Source organism: Brachyhypopomus gauderio, chromosome 12 (genome assembly GCF_052324685.1).
Source record: "Brachyhypopomus gauderio isolate BG-103 chromosome 12, BGAUD_0.2, whole genome shotgun sequence".
Lineage (NCBI taxonomy): Eukaryota > Metazoa > Chordata > Actinopteri > Gymnotiformes > Hypopomidae > Brachyhypopomus > Brachyhypopomus gauderio.
In genome coordinates this window covers 19,604,679-19,632,076 of record NC_135222.1, presented here as the reverse complement: position 1 = coordinate 19,632,076, position 27,398 = coordinate 19,604,679, and the positions used below count along the sequence as shown (strand labels likewise).

Here is a 27,398-nt window from a genome sequence, read left to right as displayed (position 1 = left end):
TGTGGGTTAATCGAATCTTGTCAAATAATGTTTCCATTCTAATGTCAGTGTAGAATTAATGTCAATAATTCTAATGTGGCTGTGATTTCTAGTTTGAAAAGAGTTTGTTAGCATGTTGGGTGGCATGGAGTTGGTGGGCTTTAGCCATACTGCAAAAGGTTGTAGCAAGGTTAGACTACCAAGATGCCACACTGCTAATTTTACTTTGTCTTTGTTTATATTGACTGTAGCATAATGTTGTATTGGATGACTGAATACCTAGCAAAGACTAGCAAACTAGCATAGAGTGAAAACCGTCATTTTATTATTGACTTTTAATATGGTAACATAATTTGCTTAAACAGGTTAGGCTAGGCTAATCAGTGAATTGTGGTTTTAGAAAATGTTTTTGTTCCTTAAACTAAAGTGTAGGTTAAACTTTTCTGCTACCACTACCTGAATGATGTACATCATTGGAATATGCCTTATGGATTATTATCAAAGACTGTATGAATATTATGCCCAAAGTGGATTTGGTAGGATGTATAATACTTTTAAACTATAACTTTTTTACAAATGTGACGGAAGGTGTACTTTAATACTTAAGTATTTTTAAAAGCAAGTACTTCAGTACTTTCACTTAAGTAAGTAATTTTGAACATGCAACTTTCACTTGTATCGGGAGTAGCATTTGACCAGTGGTATCTGTACTTTGACTCAAGTAATGAAATTGAGTACTTCGTCCGCCTCTGCTCCCGGGCAACTTTTTCCTCCCCAGTCCGCCCCTGCCTGTTGGTCCAAGCTAAAAAAGCTTAACGCGATTACCGGGCGGTGCTCCGAAGTGAAGTCGCTTCAACACAGACGTGGCCAGGGTTGCCAGGTCCTACAAAAGTATCCCGCACAAAGTTAGTGTAAAACCCGCCATTTGGAAGCCTAAACCTGGCCTAAACTAGCCCAAAGTCCAAAATTGTTGACGGGGGGTGGCGAGTGTGTAAAATGGAGACAAATTAAGTATTATATCGCGATCGATTCTTAGTGTTGACTTGTAACTCCCGCGGTAGCCCAACTCAAAAGTAGCCCAAAAAACCGCACCCGCGACCCCAGAATCCTCGAATTTTTACCCGCAGCCCAAATTTGGCGTGAAAACCGCGAACCTGGCAACTCTGGACGTGGCACACTTTCATTTCGCTCCAACGTCACGTTACCACAAGACAGTACCCGTCAGTGCGGTTTTACTGGAGTTCGGGATTCAACGACGCACCGCTGTGTTTTGTGTTTCTAAAATTATAGCATATCAATTTGTAGGTAAAATAGACTAGAATCGGCATTCTGTTTTTTATTAATATCGAAAATAGTTATACATGGTCATCAGCCGTTTCGGTCGACACACGCATAGTATCCGAGACCTTCTTCCAACTTTTTGGGCTGACTAACAGAGCACCATGCACGGAACTCAGGTCAACAGGAACAGCCGGAAACCGAAACCTCACGATTTTCAGATATATACAGGGACTGCGTCAGAAATTGTGAGACTTTTACATGTCATAGGTAAGAACGGAGTGACCTGTTAGAACATCTGACTAACACTGACATTTGACTCACACCATCGACGTGTTCAGTGGATTCACCAAACCCATTTTGTTTGATGAGAGTCTTTATGTTTTAATTAACACTTCATGTTTTTAACACTACAGTTGTAATATTCATACAAATGCGCCTTCTGTTAACATCAAAAACGTTAAACCAGGGTTGCCAACTTGGAGTGAGATTTGAACGGGGGGGGGGCGGCGAACGTAAATTGCTACCGGGGGGCGGGATGTAAAATGGACACAAATTAGGCATTATATCGCGATCTATCGATCACCGGTGGTTGGCGCCAGAGCGAACTAGTAACTCACTGAATCATAGATATGGATCAGAGGTAAATAAGCTAGATTTTTTTTTCGTCGTGTGAAGACGGTCAAATGCGCGTGTCTCTGCTCAATGAGTAAGAGTTGGCAACCCTGCTAATGCACACTTATGAAAGTTCCTCGTAGCCTGAGATCGATCTATACAATTTATATATTTATATACGGTGGACTTTGTGAAGGGAAAACCCGGGGGAAAGTATGGAGTGTCAGTGGGTATGGGTGTGGACACAAAATCAAAGTCAAATTTATTTGTATACCCGTTGGCACAAGTCCGTGGTGCGCAGGGTGGTTCTGCAGTTGTAGTTAAGGTTCTTGTTCCCCGGCCAGTAGTCACAGTCCCTTCAGTGCAGATAGTGAGCCTCTGATAAGAGCTAGCATCCGCACAACCTCTTTTTCTTATAAAGCTCCACAACTGTGGAATAATCTTCCTGTCTCTATTCGGGACTCAGACACGGTCTCAATGTTTAAATCTCGACTAAAGACTTATCTGTTTACTTTGGCCTTTGATTAGTCTGTTACATGTTTACCACATCACATATCTTCATTCTACCGTAGTTCAGCTGGGGAGTAACACTGCAGTCGGAGCCTACAATACAGTATCATTGCTCCGACACGGAATGAAAACCTGGCGTTCATCACAAGACATTTACACTGACAATATCAACACCCAAAATTTTCATTCTAGTTACCTTATACTTAGTCTGATTGTGTGATTTGTGTATTCGTCTGTATAATTTGAATTTGACACAAAATGTGGTCTAATGGATAAAAAGGTTTCCAGAATGTAGCTATCATATACTGATCATTACATGTACAGTATTTATTTACTTTGGGAACCCTTTTTGTCTCCATACAGGTGTTTATGCTGTACTCGCACATGGACACAAATGTGGTGAGAGTGAATATGTGTCAGCATCCGGAGAATGTTGTCATATGTGTAATATAGGTATGGTACACGGCTGCATTACTAATCGACTGAATCATATAGACATGTTAGACATGATAGGGACCCACCCCAAATGAATATTCTCACAATTTATTGATTTATTATTATTATTTATTATTATTATTATTATTATTATTATTATTATTATTATTATTATTATTGGCCACATGGAGAGTGGTTTATGGCCTTTCAAGTAGATTGTGGTGTTGGACATTTTTTTAAATCATGCTTTTAGAGTCTGTTAACTTCTGCATATTTTTACTTATTACTTAATAGGTTATTAAATAATTGTTAATTGTAAATAAATCTTACAAGTGCCAATAAATGAATTCATATATTATATTACATATTCATGAAACAGTGCAGTCAAAAGGCTTGTGATGATCAAGGCAATTTGTAGATAATTGTGAATTGTTGTTATTTATGACATTACATTTACGACATTACAAATTGCCAAATGAATTCTGGATTAATCTCACAGAATTACTAAATCGAAAAGGAAATAAAGACAAATTAAATTCAGACCTACAGTAGATATTAAGGACTAAGCTTATCTGATGTGTATAAAAAGTAAAAGTAGCTAAAACATTAAATTATTATAATCTGTTGAGCTGCAGATGTCATGAAATTAAGTTAAAAACACGTCAGATGTTACATTTCAGAGCTATTATAGAGAAATAATTTTAATGAAAATGTCACAAATGTGTAGCATAAATTCCACAAGTAGCTCTATAAATTAAATCAAACCATTAATACATTTTAAGAAATGAAAATTTGTTGTCCGTAGTTTTGACCTCAGTCTCACAACACTTGTGTCGTTTAGGGTCGATGGTTTTGAAAGACTGCAAAGGTGATTCAGACACCACTTGTATTCCCTGCAGTCCTGCCACCTACATGAATAAAGCCAACAGTCTTCAGAAATGCCTTCCATGTAAAATCTGTGATCATGGTACGATCTTTATCTTTTGCTTGTTTTCTATTATACTGTGCATTTTGTATATTTAATATTTGCAAATGTCTTGCTGTAGGACAAGGACTTTCTGTTTCAAAAGTCTGCTCAACTATACAAAATACAGTCTGTGGAGTCCTGAATGGTTTCTACTGTAGGGATTACACAGTTGATGAATGTACATTTGCCCTGAAACACAAAAAATGTCAACCAGGGCAAGAAGTTAAAGTTCAAGGTGGGTAGTAATGTCTCAACCTTTCTTTCTTTTTCTTTCTTATTTTTTAACATTTAACCAAATTATTTAATTAAAATCTTTTTATTTTTATTGTAATGGTTGCTGTTATTTAACTAGGTTATTTCCTTTATTTGTAAAGAGTCCTTGTTTCAAGTGTCTTGAAAGGCACTTATAAATAAAACTATTATTATTATGATTCTGAGCATAACTACATGTGCATAGAGCTTTGTTGACCATTTAGAACAATTAATAATAAATACATTTGTGACGGGCAGGGTGAGCGAAACAAAAAGGAAGCGATCATGCCAAGTCTCAGGGAAAATGTATGTTATGTTAATAGAAAAGTGCGCAAACCAAAAACCCGTGACTTAGATCCAAATGAAGTATATAATGTCCAGCGGTCAACTGGTACAAAGACAAGACATATATATACAAACAAACGACCCTCAGGTGAGACGGATCGCGGGCTCCGCCCACCTGAGGGACAAACACAACACCACAACTACAGGACAGCTGCCACTGTAGATGGAGGTGACCAGTAGGGGGCCCGCCGTACCGTGACAACATTTAAATAGACCGCCAAATTCATGGTACTAGCCCTATGATCAGGTACGTCAGGCCGATCTCTGGTCAGGAGAGTTGTGAGTGTAATCTTCTCCATCCTTCAACATGGTTCTGACCAATAAGGACGTCTGATTGCCAGTGTAGGGGAAGCAGGTGGTTGGTGTCCTTCTCCAAGCGTGTTGAGCCATCCAGTGGTGTGTCAGCTGAATAAAATGTGTTAGCTTTACCCTCCGGGCCTGGTGGTGTCATTATAAAGGGGAAGACTTGGTTACCTCATGTGTAGAATTGGACACTGTTAACATTTGGAGAAAATGTTAATGGTGTAGAGTGCCCTACAACCAGCCTCTTAGCAAGGCCCTTAATCAAATTGTACTTTGTCGCAATTCCGTGTTGCTTTGGACAAAAGCGTCCTCTTAATGTCATAAATGTAAAATGTCTCGAATTTCTTTCTAATTTCAAACGTTTCTTTGGATGCAAAGACTAAATATTCCTGATGTAATTTTTACAGGCACAACAATCTCAGATACAGTGTGTGAAGTCTGTCCACATGGATTTTATTCTACACTGGGTGTCAACTGCACTAAATGGACAGAGTGAGTGAAGCTTTGATCATGGAAGTCGTGCCATTTCATTTGTATGTTTATTGTTCATTTTTCTGAAAGATGTTTTGATATATTTACAGTCATTAAACAGTTTAAATGTTTTTGTAGCTGTTCATCCAGGAATGAAGATGTGTCTGAAGAAGGCAGTTCTGTACAAGATGTTAAATGCAAACCCATAAGATACAGACATGGGCTCACAGCTTTTTGTGTGGTAGCAGCATTTTTATTGTGTTTTGTGGTATTCCAGAAGGCTAAATATCAACTGCATAAAGGTGGGTTCTTTCACTATTGAGAGGCTGTTAACACCATGAATTAATGTGTGTTTTTTGATAATTGGATCACATTTCATTTATAATTGTAAGAGGAAATCAGATCTTATCTGGTCGCACTTTGCATTTTAATGAGAAGTATAAACAGAATCCACTTATTTTGTGCCTAGCACAGCAGATGTGTAAGTTATGACAAATGTTTTAACTATATGGGCATGTGTTGTTTTGCAGAGAAATGGACAGAAGCAAAGTAAGTGGGTACCAACATATCAGTAATGAAGTGATTGGTTTAGTTAATCTTGCTCATATTTTCATTTTTCAGTGGTAACAATAGATATGGATGGGGTGTTAATTTCATTAAACAAGATTATAAAATTGTAGGATTACAATGTAAACATTAGTTGCAAACACAAATTATAAGTGCCATTTTGTGACGTAACTGTTGTAGATCCAGTACCTTTAGTAAACTGTGAAGTGATTTGTAATAAAGACATTTGTTTGGTTAGGGAAGGATTTTTTGTTTTGTTTTTTAAATCCCCACACTGAAATAACTTGATTTCAGGCTTCATTGTAGATTATATCAAGTCCAACACTCGATAACTAGATTGTCTACAGAACTGCAGTTCTGAAGATCTACCATCCTTCTAAGATTTGTTCCTTTCCTAACCTGGACCAATTCATCATGGCCTCCAGAAGCATCTAATATCGGATCCAAGTGTGTAGAAGTAAACCACAGGATGGTTGATCTCCAGGACTGCGGCCAGACACCTCTTATCAACAATGAACAATATTCTCACTGTTTTACCAACTGCAAGAAGAGAATAAATGAAATGCAAAACATGACAGGCAAAACATTTCTTGGCAATTACCCCCTTTTGATGCATTTAATAATGTGTTTATATGTGTCCTGTTGATGGTGGTTTTACAGACTCCTGTGGAAGAAACCAATATTACAGTTAATGCCCCGTAAGAGCAACATTTCTGTTTTATTCTGTTTTACTGATGAAGACATAATGGATGTTTGCTCATGTTATAGCCATCAATGTTTGTTTTATTGCTTCCCTTTAGAGAGGAAAACAAGGAGGGGCAGTGAGCACCAGACACATAAAGAAGGAAAGACTCCTGCATTTACTAATAACAAGAATCGTGTGGTACGGCAGTTCGATTGCGAAGGACCGTAAACGCCTGGAGATAGTGATAAAAACTGCTACAAAAATCACCAGGATGGCACAGCCCTCTCTCCAGAGCATCTACCATCAAAGAGTTCGCAGGAGAGCTGCCTCCATCATCAAAGACCACACCCATCCCCAACATGGACTATTCACACTTCTACCTACAGGCCGGAGATACAGAAGTGTGAAGTGCAGGACAACTAGATTAAAGACTTCTTTCTTTCCAACAGCTATCAGACTCTTAAACAGCTGATCCGATTAATCATAGACTCCTGCACACAATATTTGCACTAAATTGCACATGACTGTTTACAGGTAAACATACAACTGCACATGTATGTTTACACTTTGTTGGACATTTTGTTTATACCTGCCTAACTAACTGCACATTGTAAAAAATTTTATTTCGGGGTGTATATATATAATTAGTAGTAGTATTTATTTTCTTTTCTTTTTGTAACTTTGTACTTTGTTACATCCTGTGTAGACAGCAAAAAAAGAATTTCATTGTACAGAGAAACCCGTTTTCTACTGTACATATGACAAGCTTTGAATCTTGAATCAGATCCACTTGGGGGAGCTAATTTAAATATTTTTTATATTTTGGAAAAGGGGGAAAATGTGGTTCTCTTATGTACATTGATATGAGAATCAGCAAATCGTTATTACATTCCACAGGTTAGCTTACTGTCCTGGGCCTGCATTTAGGACCAGTTCTGGTGGAAGTTCTGCTGTGTTCTTGGGTGATTCACACATTCTCTTTGTGTCCTTCTGGAGCTGGGCCAGCAACATTACCTGACTTGTATAGCATTAGCATTCCTGGTGTTGGATGAACCTTGCAGAGAGAAAATAAACACATTGTTCTGTGGGTAATGATGTGGGCAGGACTGAAAAGACTACATAAGAAAAGCCCACAATCTGTCACACAGTAAAACGGAGAAGAATCAGCCAACTTCAGGCACGGAAGGGAATACCACTAGAGCAGGGGTGGGCAATTAATTTTTACCAGGGGCCACATGAGAAACCTGAATTGTGTCAGAGGGCCACACAAACGATAACTTGAACTTAATTCTACTCAACTTTATTCCATTGTAAAATGCACCAAATTATATGTTTTGAATAGCTGGTACTGGTAAAACTATTCTGAAAATATGTATAATTAGTGGTGAAATTGTGGTGTAGAGAAGAAAACACAATCATTAAATCAGTGCAAATAATTTTTAACTTACTCATCATTCATCTCCACAAACAATGGAAATACAACAAACAGCTGAACAAGTTTATAGGAATACAACAAACAAGAACCCCTCAAAAACATTTACCTGATGAATTTTAATGTTGCTTTTTGTTTCAGATTTGAAAAGTGCTGGAATTAGGCTAAAGTACTTGAAAATGCTTGAATTGGTAACTACTTCACAACAAATAGCTGTCTGACTGAACGGTCTTAGCTTCACTTCATTGGCTCCCTGTTGCTTTTAGAATAGATTTTAAAATTTTACTGTTTGTTTTTAAAGCTCTTAATGGCTTAGCTCCTCAATATTTGACAGAGCTCCTTCATATATACTCTCCCGCCAGATCACTGAGATCATCAAATCAGCGCCTACTGGTCCCCCCCTCTAACAAAACCTTCTTTAAAAATCTTCTTTAAAAACTCATTTATTCTCCATGGCTTTTAATTATAGTTAAATAAACTTTTTTGCTGATAACTTTGCTGAAAACTCCCTATGATGGTGGGGAATAGGAAGAAACCTTGGGAGGACCAAGACTCAAAAGGGAACCCATCCTCCATTGGGCAGCCCATTAACACACAAATTACACAAAAACAAATTATACAGACGAATACACAAGTCACAAACAAATCACACAATCAGGCTAAGTATAAGGTAACTAGAATGAAAGTTCTGAATTAATTAATAATAATAAATTAATGAATGAATAAATACAATACTAGCCAAGCATGCAGTCTGCCAGAAAAACAACACCACTAAAACAATATTTATGTTGTTTCAAACATTTGTCTTACAAACTATTTAACATTTGGATATCTTGCTGTAGGTTATACAGGTAGTTTATAAGTTCTGATCTGTTCATTAGTGAGAAAATTATGTAAACAATAAAAATCTAACACTAGCATTAATATTAAACAGGGAAAAGTTGTTAAAAGATACCGTTTTCCTTCTGATAAAAAATCTCCCTGTCCTTTACTGACACACAATGAGCCTCCATTAAGATCTTGTTTAAACAGGAGAGCAGACCATTAATAGCGCACCGGGAGGGATTAGTCATTTGAGGGATGACTGGTGCTGTATAAATGGGGAGAAACAACTGCCTGCAGTAGTGTGTGGATGAGTGGTAGTGAAGATGTTCAGACTCAGCCTCTCCACACTGCTGTTTGGGTTGGTCCTCAGTGCCACTGCCGTGTGCGGTGAAGAAGACCCAGAGGGTCTGTCCTGCCCTGAGCACCAGCAGGCCTTCGAGGGTTCCTGCTACGAGTTTGTGCACCTGCAGCAGAGTTTCCTCAGTTCTCAGAGCTGGTGTGAACGTGGCGGTGGACACCTGGCCTTCGTCCAGAACGACGAGACCCAGCAGTTCCTGCAGAGGCACCTGCAGCCCGAGCAGAACTGGTGGCTGGGACTGGCGCCTGCTTTCTTCAACCTTTCCCTGGATTTTATGGAGGGTAAGTTACTGTTCTGGTCACAGAGGTGGAGGAAAGTGAGTCCGAGGTTTGACGCCGGATCAAAAAAGTGAAATTAATCATGCTCCAGAAATGCTTATCTACACTTTTGCCACAGTATCCTTTTATTATTAATATTGTATTAGGACAGAACTTTCTGATATCTGACTCACTATTTATGTGGTGCCTGAGCAAAAATAATAACAAATATGATATAATACATTTATGGAATTAACATAGAAAATATGAAAATATATCACACATTAGATAAGAAAATTAAATTTGTTTAAAATAAAAAATGCAAAAACACTGAATATGCTTTGAAGGCAAAATGATGAACTCCAACTATGTGGAGAGTGGATAAGTATCACAAAGTACATTATACACGTTATTCAGAGAGTTCAGGTGTGTGTACATAATCAGAATGGATTTACCAAGACATAGGCTTAGCTGGAATATTTATTATTTTCACTATTCTGTTTGCAGCTCCCTTGTCCTGGTTGGATGGCTCCAATGTGAGTTACTCTAACTGGCTGGGTGATCCAGTACCAGATACAGACTGTGGCTACATTTCAGCGTCTGGATTTCAGTGGGTGACGACCACCAACTGCAGCCAGGAATTCTACTTCATCTGCCAGTTTGGTCGGTTCTATTCTTCTTAACTTTTCATAGGTTATAGCATACAGATTTATGGTTGTGGAATTACAAAACATGTATTTTGCACTTTTTTTTAGAGCTGGGACACTCCCTAGTCTGTCCGGATTACAATGTCACACTGCAGTGTGACTACGGTTATGTGATACAGATTGATCATAGCTTCTATGGCAGGAAGACACCTTATTACTGCCAGGTCAATGAATCTGTCTCTCCCACACCCTTCAAGGAGGAGTGCACCTGGGTGGACGTGGGGGATTTGATATCAGGTAGGAAAAATATACTGCGACAGTCAGCCATTTGCGGTTATGACATTATACTCAAAAGAAATGCATTCATTTTCTGTTGAATGGACCTGGTCACAACCAGTAGTGAGTTCAAAATAAACATAGCTGAAATACATAAGATGAAGATGCTTTATCAGTATTCATCAGATAAGCTGTCTTTCCACAAAAATGATAAGCAAATAAATCTGCTACCCTGTCAACACATTAATCCTTTTGTAGTCCAATGCTTTAGGGGGTAGATGAGTTGCACACATAATGTAAATATTTACCTATGCTATTTGGCTTTACATAATGCCTTTGTTTGAGCAACTGGAGTTTCGTGCTATATTGTATTCTGTAGAATCTATTGTGGTTATAATCCTATAAAGAAATGTAATATAATTCACATTTTTTAAAGGTCACCAAAAGCATAACCGTTGCCTATTTTACATTGTGACAGAAGAACATCTATATCTGCTCTAATAATTGCCTCTAATTCTAATATTTTGAGATGAGAATGTTTATTTTATTCACAGCCTTCTGTGGTGGGCTTGGAGTTTGTGAGGTGGCAACAAATACATCATTTGGAGAGCCTTGTCCAGTACTGGGAAGTTACCTGTCAATAAAGTATCACTGCACAAACGGTTAGACTTCTATTTTGTCTTAATTCAGCTTATTTAGGTTATGTCATTGGACATCATTTAGACAACAAATAGTGAGTTAACTTGTATTTAACATTTTGTCAGTATCTACCATGGTTATTAAGGCTGAGGTGAGGTTTCCATGAGAAAACTTTAATGATGATTGTGAAAGATATTGTACAAAACAAAGACTTGGAATCTTGGTTCACAGCAAACCCTCACTCCTTGGCCGAAATGGACATTTCAGGTTCAGAAAATAAGAGTCCCCCCTGGGGCATTTCCTCAAACAATTCCCCACAGGAGCATTTCCTCTGAAAATGTTCCCCACATGAGCACTTCCTTGAGCATACTTTTGCATACATACATTTTGACATTTTTTGTTCCATGGGATTGCTAAGACTGCAGAAAGAATTAACAGAGAAATCAATGACCTGATACAATGTCAATGGAGGAACATATGCCTTTTGATCCTGAACCTCTACACCTCTGATGTAATGTAAGAAATAACTTTAGATGTAGTGACACATTACTGTTCATGCATGTGCAAAACCTGTTGCTACGTGCTAAGCATAGCATCCCAGCAAATTATTTTTCTTCTTTCTTCATGGTTGGGCTAATGGGCGTGGTTGGGGCTAATGGGCGTGGTTGTGGCTAATGGGCGTGGTTGGGGCTAATGGGCATGGTTGGGGCTAATGGGCATGGTTGGGGCTAATGGGCGTGGTTGGGCTAATGGGCGTGGTTGTGGCTAATGGGCATGGTTAGGGCTAATGGGCGTGGTTGTGGCTAATGGGCGTGGTTGGGGCTAATGGGTGTGGTTAAATATATGGCAACGGGTGCAAAGTGACTGAAGTTATTAAAGTGATTTAAAAAATTTATTTTAAAATGTTTTCACAATAAGATTCATAATTAAGATATGTGTGCATTTCTGAGCACACATATTAATTACAGTGATATGTAATAACATATGATTTAGGATGTTACAAAATATGGCCCTAAGACCTGCCCATAGGTTGCCAAATACACAAACAGATTGTCTTTCTTCTAATACATCAAATGGATATTTCAAAGTGGCTGATGTTAATATCGGCTTTAACAACACAAAATGTGAAAGAAACTACTGAACTGTCACCAGTATCATCTGAATATATTAGACCAGAGGACGAAATAGCTAATCCAAGGCATAGAAGTGAACAAAAAAACTAAAGGAGAACCCTAATCCTAAATTATATGTAACTCAGGACTCAGCATCCTTGGCAGACCACTTAATTTATCTCTGTCTTCCCTTCTAAATTACAGTGACTGGCCATGGTAATAGTTCTACCACTGATGATAATTCTTCATGGACCCACCATGATCGTAGTTCTGCTTCTGACACCAGTTCCCCAAAGATCCAAGACCCCGGGGAAACACCAGGCTCTGCTTATCTTGAAAGGCAGCTCCATGAAAACCAAATTTCTCCCATTGACACCAATTCACCAAGGACCCCTGCACCCAGGACAACACCAAACGATATTAATCATGGTAGGGATTCTGAACATGACCACACCCCCTCTACTGACATCCATTCACCAAGGACCCCTGCACCCAAGACAACACCAAGCGATACTAATCATGGTAGAGATCATGAAAATGACCACACCCCCTCTACTGACCATTCACCAAAGACCCCTGCACCCAAGACAACACCAAGCGATACTAATCATGGTAGAGATCATGAACATGACCACACCCCCTCTACTGACCATTCACCAAAGACCCCTGCACCCAGGACAACTCCAAACGATATTAATCATGGTAGGGATTCTGAACATGACCACACCCCCTCTACTGACATCCATTCACCAAGGACCCCTGCACCCAAGACAACACCAAGCGATATTAATCATGGTAGGGATCATGAACATGACCACACCCCCTCTACTGACATCCATTCACCAAGGACCCCTGCACCCAGGACAACTCCAAGTCATACTAATCATGGTAGGGATCATGAACATGACCACACCCCCTCTAGTGACCATTCACCAAGGACCCCTGCACCCAGGACAACTCCAAACGATATTAATCATGGTAGGGATCATGAACATGACCACACCCCCTCTACTGACATCCATTCACCAAGGACCCCTGCACCCAGGACAACTCCAAGTCATACTAATCATGGTAGGGATCATGAACATGACCACACCCCCTCTAGTGACCATTCACCAAGGACCCCTGCACCCAGGACAACTCCAAACGATATTAATCATGGTAGGGATCATGAACATGACCACACCCCCTCTACTGACATCCATTCACCAAGGACCCCTGCACCCAGGACAACACCAAGTGATACTAATCATAGTAGGGATCATGAACATGACCACACCCCCTCTAGTGACCATTCACCAAGGACCCCTGCACCCAGGACAACTCCAAATAATATTAATCATGGTAGGGATCATGAACATGACCACACCCCCTCTACTGACATCCATTCACCAAGGAACCCTGCACCCAGGACAACACCAAACGATATTAATCATGGTAGAGATCATGAAAATGACCACACCCCCTCTACTGACCATTCACCAAAGACCCCTGCACCCAGGACTCCTGAAAATGGAAGTGGAGCCCACCATGGTCATACCTCTCCCACTACCAAATATGTATCCACTGCTCATCTCGTCATCCCAATACCAGACACCACTACAGCACAACTCAGCTGTGCCATTGACCCTCCCATGGGGGATGTCCTGACTCCCTTCCAAATCACCTGCACTACAGTCAAGCCTTTCTGCTGTTCTGGCTCCTGCTTGTTCTGCCTAGCCACCTTTGAAGGTGAGAGTGAACATTCCTACAGCCTTAGAGACCAGTTATTATGATTGTAAGAATTAATCATTGTCAGACCATCCCTCTCTGCAGGTGATTTTGTGCTTTGTGGCAGTGATCTTGGGATGAAGTTCCTGTTTCTCCCTCTTGGTAATAAAAGCAATCATTACAGTCTTGGGCTAAAAGTCACAGTTAAGAATGTGGATGGTCAGGCAATCAGCACTGCACTATTTACTCAGGTTAGTTAGTAGTATAAATAATAATTATTTTGTTATAAAAAGATTTTATATGGACTTACAGAGATTACCTTTAAACCTAATTACATATAAATGTATAATGGCCAGTGATGCCGGTAACGCGTTACTTAGTAACGCGTTACTGTAGTCGGACTACTTTTTTCAGTAACGAGTAGTCTAACGCAACTACTATTTAAAAACTAGTAGTCAGATTAAAGTTACTTATCTAAAGCATCGTGCGTTACTATTTCTGCATTTCGGGGGAACGTAGGTTATATTTATTCATTCTTATTTTTTGGCTACACGTTTCTTACGCGGTTACGTCATCTCTGCTCTGCGGCGCCAAAGTCAGACGTAAGGAGAGGTTCGCCTTTAGCAGCTGGAAATACAGGCATTATTTTGATTTTATTTCGGCTAAGGAAGACAACATTAAGGTCCGTTGTACACTCTGTCCTGGCGACAGAGTGCTGTCTACTTTCAAAAACACAACGTCAAACCTGAAATAAAAAACCGGGGCTTGGCGGCGAACGTAAATTGTTACTGGGCGGGGTGTAAAATGGACTAAATTCAGTATTATATCGCGATCGATCGATCGCCGGTGTTTGGCGCCAGATCGAACTAGTAACTCATTGAATCATAGATGTGGATCAGAGTTAAATAAACTAGATTTTTTTTCGGCGTGAGATATCGGAAGTGTGGCGTGTAAGCGTGTGAAGACAGTCAAATGCGTGTGTCTCAATGCGTGAGAGTTGGCAACCCTGTAAGTGGGCGGAGTTGAACAGAGACTGTCTTATTTATTTATTTAAAAAACATGTAAGCCTATTTCAAGAAAAAGTTTACAAATGCCAGTGTCATTTTTGATGTTCCGGTTAAAATACATGTCAATAAAGTGAGTATTGGCAGAACTGGTAGTCATTTTCATGTTATAGGGGCGGGGGATCAGCCTCTGCTGAAAGTAACTAAAAGTAATCTAACTTAGTTACTTTTAAAAGCAAGTAGTCAGTAACTTAACTGAATTACTTTTTAAAGAAGTAGTCAGTAGTCAGTAGTCGGATTACTGTTTCAAAGTAACTATGGCAACACTGATAATGGCCTTTGCAAGTGTGTATTATTCTTTTGAAATGCAAGATGTGCTCACTTTACACACTTATGTTACAGGTTATAGACATCAGCTGTGACTCCACTGTGCAGGATCTGCAGTCTGTCGTGTTAAATTACGTGACACAGCTGCAACACAACGGGCAGTTCTCAGCCACTGCACTAGCGCCATTGTTCCTCTCCGTTTCCAACAGTCTGAACAGAGATTTGAATGATGATCTGATGAAGAGTGCTAGGAGGAAGGTAACTCCTGCATTTAGAATAACAGGGATTGATATGTGGGACTTTTATTTTAGAAGATTGTGTTGTTAACTCCTTACCTTGGGAGGATATTTGTGTCCTTTTGTAGCTACGGGAGGTGTTGTTAGCAGATATGTGTGCAGCTTTGACCTACGGAGAGCCTCTCACATTTCTGACAGAGGTTCAGATGACTGCTAGCACTGTCTTGAGCCTCGTCACAGCGGGAGATGAATTGACCTACAATGCTCAGGTACCGAGGCAACGCAAAAAAAAAAAAAACAATATGCACCCAGTAATGGTTACCTCGGTACATCTGACAGCCAGTAACGGTTACCTCAGTATATCTGACACCCAGTAACGGTTACCTCGGTACATCTGACAGCATCATGGCTTCTTCTCAACAGGTCCAGGCATGTTGTGTTCTAATGAGCATTAGTAAATCCCAAATCTCCATGTTATCCGACGGGGAAAATGCTACTGTACAGATAATACAGACAGCCGCAACTATCGTCCAGGCAACCAGCAACATTCTCCAAGCTTCAACCAATACTGAGCAGGTGCTTTGCTCCGAGGTGTCAACACTGACTCCCTTAATCCCCCAAACGTAGAGACCCTTTCTAATCTTTATGTATTATCTTTCAGGATGGTATCACCAGTCTGGTATTCAGCATACTTGACAATGTACAGAGTTCCCTGCTGACCAATAAAGAACCAGACCAGGAGCCAATATTTTTCAGTTTTCCCCCAATTAGTCTGTATGTAAACAGGTAGGAACATAACATGAGAAATAAAAGACTGCAAAGTTTGAGCATCTATTATGGATTTTGTTCTTACACAAACAAAAGTATTTATTTGAATACTTCCTTGGATACTGCACAACTTTCCGTCGCCTTGTCCTGCAGAATATCAACATATGTATCACGTCAGATCAAACAGCAAGTGTGGCGTGGTTTTGAGGTGTTTCTTTGAGGTGTGTGTTCCGTTTCCTCTTGCAGGCTTTCACCAGGTGAGCTTCCCAATCAGACCTTCAGTTTTGGGAACAGAAGCCTAGCTGCCTTCACACTGCCACCGTTGATCTCCAATGTCCTACCTTCAGAGAAGGTCGTGGATGTGCGAGTAAGCCATGCTTTACATATCCTACAATGGCCACCTCATTTACTCTCCATTTATATATCCTGTGTTCTTTAAAGCTGTTTCCACATGTATAAAATGGCATCTTCAGTAAGTGCATTCATCAAGCAAAGAAAACTCAATGGCTCTCAAATGCTGTTCCTGATACTATCCCTTAAAATTCTGAGGTGAGTCCTGCTCATTTTATTTGGTTACAGATGCTGAGTTTTGAGCAAAACCCTTTCTCAACAAACAAAGGTTTGCCCATAAACGGCACAGTGGGATCTCTGTCCATCACCAGAGTCAACGGCTCAGTTATCCCAGTGTCGAACCTGAATGAAGAGATAGAGGTATAAGGCGTTGTGGAAACCACTTTAATGTCATGTTCTGGACATTAATTAATATTTGTCATGGTTTATGTGTTTTAGCATAGCTGGGCTAAGAACATCATGTCTGTTCTGTTCATAGATTCTCTTACCATTGGTGGTAGCTGTACATTTAAATAGTACACATCTGGACCTAAGAAACTACAGTACACTGGCTATCAACATGACTACTGGCAATACATCTCTAGTTTTGAAGCTGGACCCCTCAAGCAATATATCTTTGCAGTTACTATTGGGCTTTCAAATGTACCCAAACGACACCAATTACAAAGCTAAACTGCAGCTTCCTCAAGCAGGGAAGTCAACAGGTAACCCTTCTGATAACATAGAAGACCCTAGCGATGATAAAAATCTAAAACAGGTATGTATTTATACATGTATTTTCATGCAGAGGAGAGGTACACATGGGTTCTGGGCCCCAGGGATATTGCACTAGAAGAAGGGGTTTACTATCTTCTAGTGAGACCAGTTGTAGGAGCAGGTGTGAACTCCTCAAATGCTTCAGTGTTTGTCACATCAATTGCTGCCCATTGCTTGTACTGGGATGAAACTAAGACCAACTGGAGTGACTATGGCTGTAGGGTGAGTGACATTTAAGTGCCCTCATTTAAGAATGCACATTTAAGTACCCTCATTTAAGACCACTAATTTAAGTACCCTCATTTTGGAATTTAATAAGGCTGTATGAGAGTTCCTTCAACTGTGATTGTAAATTAGCTTATTATCAACTGTCAATTAATATTCTTTGTTAGAAGTGGTTGAGGTCAAGTCCTCACAATGCTGTTTAATCTTAAGGTGGGTTACGGGAATGTGTGTTTGCAGGTGGGTCCTCGCACCTCGGCGTCGGTCACTCAGTGCCTCTGCACACATCTGACATTTTTTGGGAGCTCTTTCTTTGTGATGCCCAACAAGGTGGACGTGTCCCGCACAGCCGAGCTCTTCGCCACGTTCTTCAACAACCCTGTGGTGGTGTGTTTCGTCGGTGCCGTATTCCTGGTCTACATTTTAGTAGTGATATGGGCACGCTGGAAGGACCTTCAGGACAAAATAAAGGCGAGTCGAATTCAAGTGCCTGAATGTAATAATATCTTTAGACTGGATCTGTGAAGCAAGAAGTGGAACAAAGTTAGCACAAAAAAGTGAAATATTATATACATTTTGTTCATATATTTAAAAGGTAAAGATCATGGTACTGGAGGATAACGATCCGCTCTCTGAATATCGCTACCTTTTGACTGTCAGCACTGGGCATCGTCATGGGGCCTCTACATCATCTCAGGTGAGTAATACCCAGCCCAGAACGCTCTTGCTAAGGAGAGCTCTGTGATTGTATTGTCATGGCACTTCTGCTGTGCTCTTTACAACTGCAGGTCACGGTGACACTTACAGGCTCAGTCTGGGAGACTGAACCCCATCATTTGACGGACCCAGACAAGCTGCTCTTTGAGAGGGGTGCTGTGGACATGTTCCTCCTCACCACTCCGTTCTCTCTCGGAGAGCTTCAGAGCATCAGGCTGTGGCATGACAACTCTGGGAAACATCCTGCTTGGTACTGTGTCCTGTCTGGTACTGTGTTCAGCCTGGCACTGTGAACAATGCATAGGTCTAAGTTTCAGACAGTAAATTCCAAATGCGCTTTTTTAATACAGTACAAATCTGTATGTATTTTGTACTACATTTAGTTTTGGGCTTGGCTCTTTTAGCCCAGGATTGTACACTGTATGAAATCTTATGTTCAGTAGATTCTGTACATTTATCAGGTACATTAACAAGGTGATGGTGCAGGACCTGGAGACTGGACAGAAGTGGCACTTCTTGTGTAGTTCATGGCTGGCCATCGATATAGGAGAGTGCACACTGGATAAAGTGTTCCCTGTGGCAACAGAGAAGGACTTAAAAGGGTTTAGGTGAGTAACCCAGGCAACAGAGAAAGACTTAAAAGGGTTTAGATGAGAAACTCTGCAAAAAAATTGGAACATTTTTGCTCCCCTAATAAAATAGGTGAATTTTATAATATTTGTTTTATGTTGAATGTTTTTTTTTTAAATAAATTTACTATCATATTTAAATAAGCAGGGCTATTACATTCTACATTATTATATATAATAATTAGGTGGTTATTACACTTAAAGTGTGAACAAACATACTTCTAAAAGCAAAGAAATTTGCTCCTATTTGGCCTCAGGTACATCCCAACATAGAGTGGATCCACTTTAACTAGTATTCCGCACTATACATATACAAAAAAATTTTATTCAGTGTTCAAACAAACATAACAAGCAAGATTGTTCTGGATTGTTGACCAGTGATTACACCTTCTGTATTTCTCCAGAAACCTGTTCTTCATGAAGACAGCAAAAGACCTGTGTGATGGTCACATCTGGTACTCTGTAGTTAGTCGGCCCCCCAGTAGCAACTTCACTTGTGTGCAGCGAGTTTCCTGCTGTTTCTCCCTGCTACTCTGCACCATGCTGACCAGTATCATGTTCTGGGGTATTCCTACAAACCCCTCCGAGCAGACCATGGAGATGGGTACTAATATAATACTAATCTACTGATATCTACTAACGCAGTAGACTTCCAATTCTAGTCTAGCAACATCGTCAAGATAATTGTGGAAATGTTGTTGAAGAAATGTATTTGAAGTCTCTATTTCTCCATTTGTAGGCAGCATCAAGTTCACCTGGCAGCAGGTGATGATCGGTATCCAGAGCTCCATCATCATGTTCCCCATCAACCTCCTCATCGTCAGCATCTTCAGGTTCACCCGCCCTCGAAAGAAGATCCAGGAGGAAGAATCAGATGAGCAGCATAAGCCTGAGACTCCACCGCAGGAGAAAGGTCCCTGCGACAGCTTCCCGCAATGGTGTCCGCAGACAGACATTACTGTGGCGCTTATCGTGAGAGTGAGTGCATTTGTAATAATTACCAATAGCTTAATCTTAGGAAGAAATTCTGCTATTGATTTCTGAGTACTGTCTGACTGTGCATTATACAGTGTATTCAAAATGATTGCTCCTCAGGACTTAAAAAGAATAGTTCGCTCACTTGCTAAGGCAACGAGGACGCCTATTCCAAAGGAAGTGTTGGGATCAGGCAAAACAGACATCAGCACCCTGTTGTCTCTGGTGGATGACATCATACGACAGCAGGACTTCTCGTCTGGCAGGTTCTGGGTTGGAGATGCCCAAAACGAACGCTTTTCATTGTACAGCGTCTACCAGCATTACCTCTACAAGCAGCTCCAGAATGTGGAAAAGGAGCTGAGGCTGCTGGGTCCTTCACGATTCTCCAGTCCAGAGGGCTACGGTCAGGCCGTGCAGCAGGTCCGGGGTATGAAGGGACTTCTAGAGCCCCACCTCCCCTCCAGCTCCACGAGGGACCAGTCGTCCTGCGGCTCCGGCCCTGCCGAGGACAGCGGAGGAGGCGGGAGGAAGTGCTGTCAGGGGGGCCTGCCCTGGTGGTTTGTGATCGTGGGCTGGATTCTTGTTGCAGCCACTAGCGGAGTGTCTGCATACTTCACCATGATGTATGGGCTGACCTATGGGAAAGATCGCTCCATTAGCTGGCTCATTTCTACAATGGTGTCCTTCTTTGAGAGTCTTCTCATCACTCAGCCTATAAAAGTAAGAGATGTTTAGCAAAACACCATGAGTTCCAGAAGATGTGTTGATCTTTTTTTAACTGTGAGGTTCCTTTGCTAGGTACTTGGATTCGCAATCTTTTTTGCTTTAGTGGTGAAGGCTGTTGATAATGACGATGATGATGATTATATTAACATGGCCAGAGACAAAGCACTTACATACTCAGGTAGGTCCAGTGCTCCTTTAATGCCTCATGACAGTTGTGTATGAATCATATAGCAGAAAAGGATATCGTGCTCCTGTCTAGATGATCCCGATGATGTGCGCATTTCGAGAAGGGACAGTACCTGCAGCTTCTACCAGCCCCCTCCCTCTTCTGATGTTGAGAAGATGATGGACAACATGATCAAAGAAAAGAAAGTTTTTGCATTAATCAAGGAGATTCTCAGTAAGGCAAAATGATCATTATAGTTTCTTCTAATAAATAATAAAAAGGGCAAATTCTAAAAATACATGTTTTCCTTGCAGTATATGTGGGGTTTCTATGTACGTTACTCATCACTGCGTATGGTCAGCGTGATCCAAACGCTTACTTCCTCACTCAGCACATAGAGCAGACCTTCAGCAGTGGCATCTCGGACAGCATGAGCATCAAAGATGTCCTTACATGGGCAAACTTCAATCTCCTTGACAACCTCTTTGGACAACGTCCAGGTCCTTCTTCAACCATGACACATGACTATCACATGCAGTGGAAGGAAAATAGAATAGAAACACTGAAGCTGATGATTCTGTGGTTGTTATCAGAGCCTGGGTTGAATCCCTGAAGAGGTCCGTTTCTGCCTTCTCAGGGTTCATCACAGACGGGAAGTCGAAGCTGGTGGGCAGCGCTCGTCTGCGGCAGGTCAGAGTGCAGAAGGGCTCCTGTCAGACGGCCGCTTGCATGCGCAGCTCTGTTCCCGACTGCAACGCTCCGTACTCTTGGGAGGCGGAGGACACGGGCTCCTACGGCCCAGGCTGGAGCCGCTCTACGTACAGCAGCGGGGCCGAGAGCCGGCTGACACCGTGGCAGTACCAAAGCCAGTCTAGTCTCAGAGCTCATCCTGTCTGGGGGAGTGTGGCCATGTACAGAGGTGGAGGCTTTGTGGTTGACCTAGGCTCCGACCTGCAAAATGCAAGCAGGTAACTATTTTGGTGAGATAGAAATTGCTATATTGACACAGGAACATTTCATACTTGTGTGTGTGTATTTATTATGGAATTGTAGTGATATTGGGCACTTATTTTGGAATTGTGGGTTATGTTCTAAGCCAGTGAAACTGAGGCAAAATTGTGTTTGTCCTGCTTTGCAACATGCATAAGCATCTTTATCTGGTGAGTGATAAATAAAAACTCCAAATGCTGCAATGCATGGGGTGTTTGAACATGCCCACCTTCTCTCTTTAGTGTGCTACAGGACCTGTTTGAATCCATGTGGTTGGATGTCTATACACGGGCAGTCTTCGTGGAGTTCACTGTATACAACGCCAACGTTAACCTGTTCTGTATTGTGACACTGATGTTGGAGACCTCTGCAGTAGGTGAGGAAAATGTTGCACTGTAGTTTTAAAGATGATTCAACAATCTTTGTCACAGGATGATGGGAATTCTCATTGTTCTCCATAGGTGCATTTCAGTATCGCAGTGAACTGCAGAATGTTCGTATTTATCAGACAACAGACAGCACTTATGTACTGGTCTTCGAGGTGTTTTATTTCCTTTTCATTCTCTACTATATGTTCTTGCAGGTAGGTCCTTTACAGGTGCTCCATTATGTTATCAGATTATAGCTTGCCTTAGACAATTATTGGCTAAAAACAATCAAGCTTTTGGCATTTTAACAGTGCAAGAGACTGAAGCAGCATAAATGGAAATACTTCAAGAGCAAAGGGAATCTTCTAGAATTGACCATCATTCTTTTAAGTTGGAGCGCCTTATCCATGTTCATCAAGAAGACAGTACAGGGAGAACAGGAACTGAAGTATTATCAGGGCCACAAAGACCAGTGAGTGGACAAAAAGTTTCACATGCACTACACACCATTTCAACAACTAAGCGACAATCCATCTGTAATGTTCTGCACCAGGTTCCCGAGCTTCTACGAGACTGCTTCAGCAGATGCCGTCCTGGGCTACATCGTAGCGTTCCTTGTTCTGCTGGCCTCCATAAAGTTGTGCCACCTTCTGCGCTTCAACTCCAGGCTGAAGTGGTTCACTTCGACGCTGTGGCGGGCGTGGAATGACATCGCCAACTTATTTGTGATCATAATAGTTGTACTGTTGGCCTATTCCCTTGCTGTAAGGGTCTATTCTGAGGGTTTGATCGCCGTAGCTCAATTTAATGGTGCATTCACTTTGTGATTATTATAACTGAACTAGCATTTATGACATCTTTTAAATCACTGCTTTTCTTATAGTGTAACTTACTCTTTGGTTGGAAGCTGTATACGTACAAGACTCTTATAGATGCCATTATGGCCATGGTCAGCTTACAGCTTGGAATGTTCAATTACGATGAGGTAGGTGACACTTATCAACTCTAAACTAACTCACTGCTGAACGACTCCATATAAACTTTGCTGTTGTGTCACTTTCTGCAGGTTTTGGATTTGAGCCCAGTGCTCGGCACTTTCATCATTGTCTCCTTTGTCACCTTCATGACCTTTATTGTGCTGAACATCTTCATCTCGGTCATCCTTAAAGCCTTCAGCCTGGAGCGACAGAACCATGAGGTACAATGAAATTTGCTGCATTTAGTTTTCCAACAGAACTTTTCACCGAGTGTAAATGCATGGAAAAGTAGCTTTTTGTTTTCCGAGTATGCTTCTAAATAAATTATCACAAACCATGATCCATTTAGATTTGTATTAAATTTTACAGTCAACTTTGTGTTGTCAAGAGAGGCTTTAAGAACTTACTGTCACAGTGATAAATCTCTCTCATCACCAGCCTTCTGAAGAGGAGGAAGTGGTGGACTTGATGCTAAAAAAGACCTCCAACTTTTTTGGGATCAAGACTCAGAAGAAATAATAACAATCATCAAGTATAAAACACTTGGCCTTATGGTACATGGTTAAGATTTTAACTGTTTAAAACATGAGTTTGTATGTAGGTCTAGAGTGGATCAGTGGAATCAATGCTGATAATCTGAACTAAGCTGCACTCTCCTGCAACACTCCTCTCACACTCCCAAAAAACATCAAGATTTTTACTGGGAAACGTCTGTCTTTAATTTCTACAAATAAAATACAAGTGTGAAGGAAAACAGTTCAATTACATGGTTTACTTGTGTTTTTTTGCATTTCTTGGAAATGTATTTTCAACCAATAGCCAAGACAAACGTTCTTTTGGGGCAAATCTTAATAGATGTTTAGTATAATGAGATTTTAGCAAAACTGCACAATTTAGTCAACATGTAGTGGAGAAAAAAATAGTCTGACTACACTTGGACCTTGCTTTGGGCTGTAACCTTGGACCGATGTATTTTGCTGGTCTTTTAACAGTGATACAATACAGATGCAAACAAGCAGAGCAAGTGTCAGTTCAGGACACAGAGACAAAAATCATCCTTTAAATGCCCTTCCTGCTTTCAATCAAATGCAAGATGAGAATACATTCTCTATATCAAAAAAGACACAGACAATGTCTGACTAAACCTGCAGGCTGAAACCCACTTTGGCCAAGATTATGTCAGTCCATGCCACAATTTACTGTTCATTTTTTCTCCTTTTTGTCATCTTTCTTTGCTGCTGCATCACCCTTGTCTTTGTCCTTGTCTTTTTCGTCCCTCTTCTCTTTCTTGCTGTCGTCCTTCTCCTGGCCTTCTTTCTTCTCTGCGTCACGATTGGCGATTTTGTTGTTGATGAGATTGTGGAGGGCCACAACTGAGCGGATGAGTGAGGCCAGATACACCACCAGCATCTGATCGTTGGTCTTGAGGTAGAAGGCCTTGATGAACTCCTGCAGGTTCACGTCAGGCAGCAGGTTGAACACATCCTGCAGCTGGTAGATGATCTGATGATTAATGGGCAGCTTGCCTGTGGCGACTTTCTCTAGGTAGTTCTTGATATCCAGCAGTTTTGAGTTTAGACCCTTCAGACCATGAACCTGATTGGTGATGCGCTGAGACAGCGTGCCTACAGTCGTGTCTTTGATATCCCTGTAAAACACCACAAGTCTCTCACTAAGCTAGACGTAAGGATTTAAAAGCTTTAAATCCGACCAAGTAGTAAATAACCAAGAATGTCAGGGCTTAAGATGTCTCACCGAAGCAAATGTTCAACACCAACTTCTTCCGCCTCCTCCGCTCCAATTTCACTAGTAACATGTTCAAATGTTTTAGATGTAGGAGTTCCATCCTATTGCAAGAAAGGGAGTCAACAGGGAAAAATACATCAATAGGCTTAAAACTACAAAAATAAGTGCAATGTTTGTTTAGCACCAAGGTAATGTTGGAAAACTACAGTTTTACTGTTTCAGACCTCAGGAATTTCACAACAGGTGTCCTACATGGTGAATTCACTCATTCTAGTAAGATACCACAGCTGCTTTTGGACTAAATTATTATCGAACACTCACATATTCCCACTTGTTGAAATAAATCACTGTATGTGCCTTACTAAGGCCAGAACTTACATCGTGCACCTCCTCCACAGAGATGTAGGCTTCTGTTGGTAGTCCCAAGTCTTTAGGTTTCACGTCAATAATGACTAAAACCTGGAAAATCAGAACAGGTACAGTCTCTGAATCATGTGAAAAACATGACTGCATGATATATGTTTAATATTCTGTATGTCAGTTTCAGAAACACTTTATTACATACCGAGTTTGCACAGTACTGCTTCATAAGTTCATTGATGGCGATATCATTTTTGTGCAGTTTTGGGCCAGTGTGATACCAGCCAACTATTCTTTCTCTGGCTGAAACACAACATGTAATACTACGTAAGGTATATGGGTAATTCAGTAATCTTAAAAAAATAAATAAATAAAATCGCCCAAAGTAGGAAAATGTTTAGTATAGAGCATTATTATTTTACAAATACATTACCATTGACTTTTTTGAACATGCCGTACATATTCTCCAAATAGTCGTGGTCCAGGAACCATACAGAATCATCCTTGTCATCCTCATCAAAGGGCACTGTCAAAACAGGTAGAATTTACTTTTTTTTATCTTTAAACAAAGAAGATGATACAACACACATGATGCAGCACACGCCAACTTGCCTGCAAAACTGTTGGACACATCAAGAACTTTCTTGTGCCAAGAGCCAAGTAGTACTCCCACAACGCGCTTCTGGCTTCCAACTTTTCCAATTCTACACGTCAAAAGTAGGTAAACATTTTTATTAAACAAACCCACACCTGTCAGTGTCAAACCCACTGTATTTTATGCTACAATAAACATATATCAGTGATATGCATCAGTTAGCTAGCTATATGAAATGTCTGTAGTCCTAGTCGTGATTAGGCTCTTAACTAGTTACAATTAATCCAGTTGAATTATTTCAAAAATACACTCAGTCAAACCACAATAATTCATGAATGAGAGGTGTATTGGTTTTGCTTAACCTGCTTTCACTAACCTAGCCTTAGCCAGCTAGGTAATTACCTAGATGAGACACCCAGACTAATATACTTATATACTTGGAACAAATACAGAACAAATGTTGCCAAACCTCTAATCCGGCTAGTGAGATTACACACGTTGAGCTAGAGAGAACTAACAGGCTGTACAACTGCTAGCCCACTGTTAGCCAGCTAGCCCACTCAGACCGTTAGCCTGCTAGCTTGCTAAGAGTGAGTTAACAAAAAAATGTCTTGATAACCAAAAGACAGCTGTAATTTACCTGTTAAAATGATCAACTACGCTCAGCAGCACCAGGGGATGGACGACGACCTTTTCTACAGCCAAATCCGGCATTGTGGCCACTGTGATTTAAAGCGCTTCTATAAAAGAAATAACAGGAGAGTTTCTCTAGTTGTGGACGTTGGGTTGATGTGAGCTGTTCGCCGACGCTCGTTCCGCTTCCTTATCCACGACTGGTAGTAGTTTGAGAACACGGAGCATCGCCACCTACCGTTCTGGAGTGTCAACGACAGTGAAAACAAAAACGGAATTAAAAGACACTAGAGGCCAGTGTTGACGGTATTATACTGCTGAAATATATTATTAAACAACCTATTATGAAATGATTCATCCCATTTAATATCCACTTTATGGTAATAATTCTGTAATTAATGGATTATATAGCTGATTATCAGCTAATACATAGACTGACCATGAAATAATCATGCTCAAAGGCAAGTTGGTAAATAGCAAACATTTTTGTCTGTTAATGTATCTTTATTAAGTTTCATTTTTATTGTGTGTGACACCATGACTGTGACACCATGACTGATCCATGTGCGACTAATCACACACACACACACACACACACACACACACACACACACACACACACACACACACACACACACACACACACACAGACCATTGTAATTTTTGCAACAGCTGAAAGAACACTTGTTCAATAACACAAGACTAAACTGACTGAGATGGTGTAAAATATGAAGCTATTTTAGGTGTCTGTGAAACTGTATCATTGTCCTAAATCTGGATATTTTTGTGTGGGTGGGACCAATCATGTTCACTGCCAAATAATAGTTAAAGAGTGCAACACTGAAACATTAACTTTTCTTTTGCCAAGAACAACAGTGAGAGGTCCAGTTACAGTTCTTAGAAAATATATAGCCTATTTTTCTCAGTATATGCTATATTAGGAAGTGAACAGGTGTGTGTGTGTGTGTGTGTGTGTGTGTGTGTGTGTGTGTGTGTGTGTGTGTGTGTGTGTGTGTGTGTGTGTGTGTGTGTGTGTGTGTGTGTGTGTGTGTGAGGGAGAGAGAGAGAGAGAGAGAGACAGAGAGACAGAGATGGATAAATAGAGATAGAGAGAGAGACAGAGAGAAAGCAGACACAATTGAGTCATGTCTTTGTTAAAGGAATGTAAACATTAATATATTAAACA

The 27,398-nt window shown here is 40.6% G+C and overlaps 3 protein-coding genes across 3 annotated transcripts; 2 read left to right on the top strand and 1 right to left on the bottom strand.

The window, feature by feature from the left end:
• The first annotated feature begins 1,180 nt into the window (after nt 1-1,180).
• On the top strand, nt 1,181-7,856 carry LOC143528101 (tumor necrosis factor receptor superfamily member 14-like). Its single transcript, XM_077023615.1, has 9 exons — nt 1,181-1,527; nt 2,746-2,835; nt 3,659-3,784; nt 3,864-4,019; nt 5,092-5,176; nt 5,294-5,457; nt 5,686-5,704; nt 6,383-6,420; nt 6,523-7,856. Exons 1-9 carry the CDS (start codon nt 1,422-1,424, stop codon nt 6,633-6,635), a joined length of 897 nt encoding a protein of 298 aa, XP_076879730.1. The 5' UTR covers nt 1,181-1,421; the 3' UTR covers nt 6,636-7,856.
• A 1,131-nt stretch (nt 7,857-8,987) lies between these two features.
• On the top strand, nt 8,988-23,634 carry pkd1l2b (polycystic kidney disease 1 like 2b). Its single transcript, XM_077023297.1, has 33 exons — nt 8,988-9,303; nt 9,787-9,942; nt 10,035-10,223; nt 10,757-10,864; nt 12,158-12,565; nt 13,547-13,684; nt 13,769-13,914; nt 15,070-15,252; nt 15,359-15,499; nt 15,654-15,806; nt 15,892-16,016; nt 16,245-16,365; nt 16,578-16,709; nt 16,828-17,053; nt 17,137-17,327; nt 17,568-17,798; nt 17,923-18,024; nt 18,116-18,294; nt 18,506-18,652; nt 19,078-19,277; nt 19,413-19,651; nt 19,769-20,371; nt 20,450-20,555; nt 20,637-20,777; nt 20,858-21,043; nt 21,181-21,511; nt 21,776-21,909; nt 21,995-22,116; nt 22,213-22,373; nt 22,455-22,665; nt 22,785-22,886; nt 22,968-23,099; nt 23,317-23,634. The coding sequence occupies exons 1-33, from the start codon at nt 8,988-8,990 to the stop codon at nt 23,395-23,397; spliced, it is 6,141 nt and encodes a 2,046-aa protein (XP_076879412.1). The 3' UTR covers nt 23,398-23,634.
• Nucleotides 23,635-23,894: 260 nt separating this feature from the next.
• On the bottom strand, nt 23,895-26,404 carry psmd7 (proteasome 26S subunit, non-ATPase 7). Its single transcript, XM_077023614.1, has 7 exons — nt 26,220-26,404; nt 25,597-25,688; nt 25,418-25,510; nt 25,190-25,287; nt 25,003-25,083; nt 24,634-24,725; nt 23,895-24,526 (listed from the first exon to the last, which is right to left on the bottom strand). Exons 1-7 carry the CDS (start codon nt 26,291-26,293, stop codon nt 24,082-24,084), a joined length of 975 nt encoding a protein of 324 aa, XP_076879729.1. The 5' UTR covers nt 26,294-26,404; the 3' UTR covers nt 23,895-24,081.
• Nucleotides 26,405-27,398: the final 994 nt, after the last annotated feature.

Bases quoted from the DNA above. Each gene is read 5' to 3' on its own strand.
- LOC143528101 (XM_077023615.1), top strand. From the start codon at position 1,422: ATGCACGGAACTCAGGTCAACAGGAACAGCCGGAAACCGAAACCTCAC. The intron at 3,785-3,863 runs GTACGATCTTTA...GTCTTGCTGTAG, and splicing joins ATGTAAAATCTGTGATCATG to GACAAGGACTTTCTGTTTCA. The intron at 5,177-5,293 runs GTGAGTGAAGCT...ATGTTTTTGTAG, and splicing joins AACTGCACTAAATGGACAGA to CTGTTCATCCAGGAATGAAG.
- pkd1l2b (XM_077023297.1), top strand. From the start codon at position 8,988: ATGTTCAGACTCAGCCTCTCCACACTGCTGTTTGGGTTGGTCCTCAGT. The intron at 18,025-18,115 runs GTGAGTAATACC...TTACAACTGCAG, and splicing joins GGGCCTCTACATCATCTCAG to GTCACGGTGACACTTACAGG. The intron at 22,374-22,454 runs GTGAGTGGACAA...GTTCTGCACCAG, and splicing joins TATCAGGGCCACAAAGACCA to GTTCCCGAGCTTCTACGAGA.
- psmd7 (XM_077023614.1), bottom strand. From the start codon at position 26,293: ATGCCGGATTTGGCTGTAGAAAAGGTCGTCGTCCATCCCCTGGTGCTG. The intron at 25,511-25,596 runs GCAAGTTGGCGT...CTGTTTTGACAG, and splicing joins TGTGTCCAACAGTTTTGCAG to TGCCCTTTGATGAGGATGAC. The intron at 25,084-25,189 runs GTATGTAATAAA...CTGATTTTCCAG, and splicing joins AGCAGTACTGTGCAAACTCG to GTTTTAGTCATTATTGACGT.